The following is a 5872-nucleotide window of genomic DNA, read 5'->3' on the forward strand; positions in this document are numbered from 1 at the left end:
AGGTGCCCCCCACCACACCCGGCGAATTTTTGTATTTTTAGTAGAGATGGGGTTTCACCATGTTGGCCAGGCTGGTCTCGAACTCCTGACCTCAGGTGATCCACCCACGTGGGCCTCCCAAAGTGCTGGGATTACAGGCGTGAGCCACGCCCAGACCAAAGTTTCCTTTTCTAATACCACTTTTGTGCTCAAAAACTGAAGCACAGAAAAGTAAAGCCCTGCTGTTACACCTAGCCATTTGGACCAGCTGTTTTTGTGACTTACTAATGGACAAGCAGGAGTACTCCCTTGGAACCAGGGATTTGAAACCTAAGAGGAAGTTGAAGAGAATCAGCATGTAACAATTCTTTACCACATCACAGTGAAATACACTGCCATAGCACCTAGTGTTACTTGTTGCCATTTCAGCAGTCCTGGGGCCTCAGTAAGTGGCACCTACATAGCCTGTCAGACAACCAGCCCAACAAACCTCTCTAGGCTCACCTTTCTATTTAAATAAAAAGTCCACTGCCAGTGAGGCCACCTCAGAAGAGAGGCTTAGTTATCTCAACCAGAGAAGAAGACACACCCAGAACTGTGTAATTATTTTTAATGTCCAGAATGTGTAATACAAGGGCCAGAGCTTCCTCCTGGACTCAATTTTATAAATTCTCGATTGGTTGGTGAGGCCAATAGGGATACTTTTTCTTGTCTAATTTGGTTTCTGGGAAAGCTTCGTTCAAGTCCTCAATGGTCATCTGATCAAATGGAATTAAGTTCTTCATCTTCTCCATCTGGAAAGAGGGGAAATGTGTTTAGTTAATGTAAACAGAGACGGAAAGCAGAATATCCAAGGCAGGTTCCTGCCACCAGGTGGCCATGGAAGAAACGATATTATAGGCAACGGTTACCCATCATCCTTACCTGTTTCTCATATTCTACAATCCTGGCCTTTGAGAGAGACACCCACTCAGCACAAGATTTCACCTTTAAGAAGAAAGAGAAATTCAGTTCTGAAACCAGGCTGCATTCTACCCCAGCAGCTGCTAAAGTAGGAGTCGTCCCAATCCACTCCTGCTGTCCTATTGCTCTATGGAGAATCCGTGGTTACCCTGACCTCTTGGGGGCACTCACTCTGAGAGGCAAACCACAGCTTTTACTAACACTCACAAAGAAGCCCATACTGGAAAACCAGCTTAGGATGGCAGCACCCGGCTGCTTCTGCAAGTTCCTCATCCGGAAGACCTACAGAATGCCTGTTTTCACAGGGCTCAGCCACTGAATAGTCAGGACACGCCACCTGAGCACCTAGCCAGACTTCTCTTTGGTGGAGCCACTGAGTTCCAAAGTTTGGCCTTCAGTGCTTTCAAGCAAATACTTAGGTATTTTAATACTACTTGGATAATTTTTCTAATTCCAACTCCTTGTTTTTAACAGCTTTGTTGAGGTATATCTGAAATATGAGAAAATGCACATATTTAAAGAACACCATTTGATAAGTTTTGATATTTGTATCCACCTGTGAAACCAGCAGTCCCCTCTCAACCATCCCCAGGCAGCCACTGTAGACTTAACTACATTTTCTAGAGTCTTATAAAGATGGAATCATATGCTATACTCTTCTTTTTCTTGTTGGCTTCTTTCACTCAGCATAATTATTTTGAAATTCGTCCATGTTGTTGCATTTATTGACAAGCCATTCCTTTATGTGGTTGTTAACTCTTTAATTTTCCATTTAATTCACTCTACCTTAACCTAGCTGTAATAAAGAGTCACGATCGAGAGAATTTTAGAATAAGCAAGAGCCTCAACTACTTACATCTTCTTTTTCTTCGGCATCCACCTGGGCAGTATATTTATCCTCTGGCACAGGAATCTTCAGGGCATTAAACTACAAATACAAGGACAGTGAGTTGTCGCCAATACACCCAGGAGCCCAAAGGGCTGGAAGCTACTAATCCAGGTCAGAAACAGAGCAGGTCAAAACTCCTGTGCTGATCAGAAAGCCCTCTGGCTCCCAGATTAAGGCTACACTGTACTGCTGAATGAACAGAGCCTAAATTCCTGTGCCTATTTACAGTTCAATCAACCACAAGGCCTTTGGCCATAGGCATCTTTCCTAAGCTTCCTCAGGGATCTGGCTATCACGCTGCGTATGTAATTATCCCTGTTCCTGCTCCCCACCCACAGGCATGTTACAAGCTCAGTGCTTTAGAGGTATGAAGTCCCACCTTTTTCTCAAAGTCATCCACCAAGCCGGCCTTGGCCACATTGGCCTTGTAGTAAGCCCAGTCGATAGCTGGTGGAGTCTCAGGTAAAGCAGCCAACCTGCCCACAAGGAATGGCAAAAGTTAGCATTGTTCATAAGCAGTAGAAAATTCACATGGTAATTTTCCTATCCCTTCCTCCTATGGCCTGGAGGGTCACCACACTTTCCTAGGATCATCATGAAAATGCCAGGATTTCTTTATAGGTTGTCAGAAAGGCATCAATAATTCATACGTAATTCCTTAATACTGTTTTGTTTCTAGATTCAGTGGCAAGTATGGGGTTCCCTCTCAGAAACATACTGACCTGGTGGTGAGGGTCTCATGCCAGGACTTCAGGGAACTAGCAATGGCCTTTTGGTTCTGGGGTACGATCTCCGCAAAAGCTACCCAGTCAATGGTTTTTAGAGCAAGTTTTCGCCCAGCCATCTTGGGATCCTGAAAAATAAGTCAGATAAAAACAAGGCTTTTTTATGAGGTGAATTTTCAGTTGGGAAAAATGATAAATAACAAAATAAGACCTCTTAGAGAGAATCCTTTAAATCTTAGAAACATGCAAGTCTTCACAAGAATCACTTGAACCCAGGAGGCGGAGGTTGCAGTGAACCGAGATCACATCACTGCACTCCAGCCTGGGAGACACAGCAAGACTCTATCTCAAAAAAAAAAAAAAAAAAAAAAAAAAACAGTGTTAACTTTTCAAATTCAAGGTAATTCAAGGTGTGCAGCCAGGCATAGTGGCTCACGCCTGTAATCCCAGCACTTTGGGAGGCCAAGATAGTTGGATCACCTGAGGTCAGGCGTTCAAGACCACCATGGCCAAAATGGCAAAACCCCGTCTCTACTAAAAATACAATAATTAGCCAGCCGTGGTGGCCCACGCCTGTAATCCCAGCTACTCTGGAGGCTGAGGCACAAGAATCACTTGAACCCAGGAGGCAGAGGTTGTAGTGAGCTGAATCGCACCAGTGCACCCCAGCCTGGGCGACAGAGCAAGACTCCGTTTCAAAAAGAAAAGAAAAAGTGTGACTTCAAATTCAAAGTGTGCAAACTGGCATAGAAATACATTCTCGCCCAACTCCTATTTAGCCTTAAAAGTCCAGCTCTCTAGGCTGGGCACAGTGGCTCACGTCTGTAACCCTAGCACTTTGGGAGGCTGAGGCGGGCAGATCACTTGAGGTCAGGAGTTCAAGACCAGCCTGATCAATATGGTGAAACCCTGTCTCTACTAAAAATAGAAAAATTAGCCAGGAGTGATGGCATGCACCTGTAGTCCCAGGTACTCAGGAGGCTGAGACAGGACAATCGCTTGAACCTGGGCGGCGGAGGCTGAAGTGAGCTGAGATAGCACCATTGCACTCCAGCCTGGAAGACAGAGACTCTGTCTCAAAAAAAAAAAAAAAAAAAAAAAAGGCCCAGCTCTCTTTATCCCCTCCATGTACCTCTGGAAATATTACTAAAAATAACACTCAGGTTGCATAAAAGTTAATAAAGACATTTCCACCCAGATTGTGTTTTATTCACTGATTCTCCAGTAGACAGAAACTGACACATACCTAAGTTTCAACAAGCTTTACATAGGGCACTCTCTAGGCTACAATTTACTTATGTGTAAAATGGGCATTATCAGTCCTGCTTGCCCGAGGGCTGTTAAAAGTATCACATGAAATTGTGCATATCAACTTGCTCCATAGTTTTACACAAACTTAAAGGGGCTCTCTATGCCTTTCCAACTAGATTGGTAATACACCTGTACGTTCTTATTCAGGTCGGATTATACCCTAGCAGCACCAGCACACGTTCTGCACTTTTTTTGGGGGGGATGGAGTTTCACTCTGTCCCCTAGGCTGGAATGCAGTGGCATCATCTCGGCTCACTGCAACCTCCACCTCCCAGGCTCAAGCAATTCTCCTGCCTCAGGCTCCCGAGTAGCTGGGATTACAGGCGCCCACCATCACACCCAGCTAATTTTTGTATTTTTAGTAGAGACAGGGTTTCTCCATGTTGGCCAGGCTGGTCTGAAACTCCTGACGTCAGGTGATCCACCCGCCTCAGCCTTGCAAAGTGCTGGGATTACAAGCATGAGCCACCGCGCCCAGGCCTGCATTTTAAGAGGCATTTAATACATGTGAAAATGTGAGAAAAATATGGAAAATGACTACAGCCACTTAAAAAAAAAAAAAGAATATAGGAAAATAGTCCTCTTTAAGATCAGGGTCAGATATTAAAAGACTACAAAGTCAAAGATCTCTATAAGCTTGGAGTGGAATACAAGGGAGGCTGAAGCAATCTTAGGATCTTCAAGAAAGTTGTCAAACACCTGTCCCGTCGTTCCTTTCTTTCTCAGGACAACTTGTTTCCTGTTGTGGAGGGGAGGTGTTAAGGCAATTGGTATATGACTTTAAAGTTACTAGGGAATCAAGCGCCCTTACAGACTTTCCTAAGTACCAGTAGAAAGTAGAAGCCACAAATAATTTTTTTTTTTTTTTTTTTTTTTTTTTTGATGAGACAGAGTCTCGCACTGTCCCCTAGGCTGGGGTGCAGTGGTGTGGTCTCGGCTCTCTGCAACCTCCGCCTCCCAGGTTCCAGCGATTCTCCTGCCTCAGCCTCCAGAGTAGCTGGGATTACAGGCGCCTTCCACCAGGCCCAGCTAATTTTTTGTATTTTTAGTAGAGGCAGGGTTTCACCATGTTGGCCTGGCTGGTCTCGAACTCCTGACCTCGCAATTCGCCCGCCTTGGCCTCCCAAAGTGCTGGGATTACAGGCGTGAGCCACTGCGCCGGGAGACATTTTTTTTAATTCTTAAAAATCTATTGCTTAATCCCCAGCGCCTAGAACAGATCATGCGCATAGGAGGTGCTCAATAAATCTTTCTTGAATGAGTAACTGAACTCTGCACCTGAGGAGCCCTGAACGCTCTACACGTTCGAATCCTGGAAGCCGCCGGAGGGAGGGGAAGGGCGCAGGCCCGCAGCCAGCTGAGCGTCCCTCGGCAAGTTAACACTGTCTGCGTAACGTTTCCCCAGTGCCCCCACCAAACTATTGAAGTCTGCCGCGCTGGGAGCGGATTGCACGAGACACGGCTTGTGGCAGCGCCTAAATCAGCGGCGCCCAGGACACAGCCGGGCCCCCTTGACCCCGCGCGCCCAGGAGGGCTGAGGAAGGGATCGCGGGGCGAGGAGCGGCAGCTACACAAGGAACACTCTGACAGCGGGGCAAGCCGACGGCCCGGAGTTCTTGATGGGGGCGTGACAAGGGTCGGCGTGAAGTCTAGAGAGGGCAGAGCAGAGGAGCCCTCCAGGTATCCGATCCAACGCCCCAAGCCCCACTCACCTTCACCGACCCTGGCTGCCCACGGTCCACCGCAGCAAATAACGGAAGTGGGTCACCGGAAGATCTTTCCTCAGCCAACCCCAAAGCCAAGGGGGTGGGCCTTGCTTCGCAGATCAGCCAATAGAGATGAGGGCTGGTTCCGGAAGTCTCTCCCCGGGGGCGGGCACAGCGCCTCCGCCGCGCGGGTCCCCGGGCGCTGGTTGGGGGCGCTCCCGTCCCTCTCCCCTCTGCCCCACCCCCGCCGATGGGCCGGCCCGGCTCTCCCTGCCGAGAAATGGGCCGGCCCGGCTGCG

General features: G+C 47.6%; 1 protein-coding gene across 1 annotated transcript; it reads right to left on the bottom strand.

Moving 5' to 3' along the window:
* Nucleotides 1–572: 572 nt before the first annotated feature.
* On the bottom strand, nt 573–5735 carry ATP5PD (ATP synthase peripheral stalk subunit d). The gene is made up of 6 exons (XM_011719789.3): nt 5580–5735; nt 2554–2684; nt 2211–2307; nt 1799–1870; nt 904–966; nt 573–773 (listed from the first exon to the last, which is right to left on the bottom strand). The coding sequence occupies exons 2-6, from the start codon at nt 2673–2675 to the stop codon at nt 642–644; spliced, it is 486 nt and encodes a 161-aa protein (XP_011718091.2). The 5' UTR covers nt 2676–2684; nt 5580–5735; the 3' UTR covers nt 573–641.
* Between the last annotated feature and the right edge of the window lie 137 nt (nt 5736–5872).

This window comes from Macaca nemestrina, chromosome 17, assembly GCF_043159975.1.
Source record: "Macaca nemestrina isolate mMacNem1 chromosome 17, mMacNem.hap1, whole genome shotgun sequence".
NCBI classification, from domain to species: domain Eukaryota; kingdom Metazoa; phylum Chordata; class Mammalia; order Primates; family Cercopithecidae; genus Macaca; species Macaca nemestrina.

Bases quoted from the DNA above. Each gene is read 5' to 3' on its own strand.
- ATP5PD (XM_011719789.3), bottom strand. From the start codon at position 2,675: ATGGCTGGGCGAAAACTTGCTCTAAAAACCATTGACTGGGTAGCTTTT. The intron at 1,871-2,210 runs GTGGGACTTCAT...TTGTATTTGTAG, and splicing joins TGGATGACTTTGAGAAAAAG to TTTAATGCCCTGAAGATTCC. The intron at 774-903 runs GTAAGGATGATG...CCCTCTTTCCAG, and splicing joins TTGTAGAATATGAGAAACAG to ATGGAGAAGATGAAGAACTT.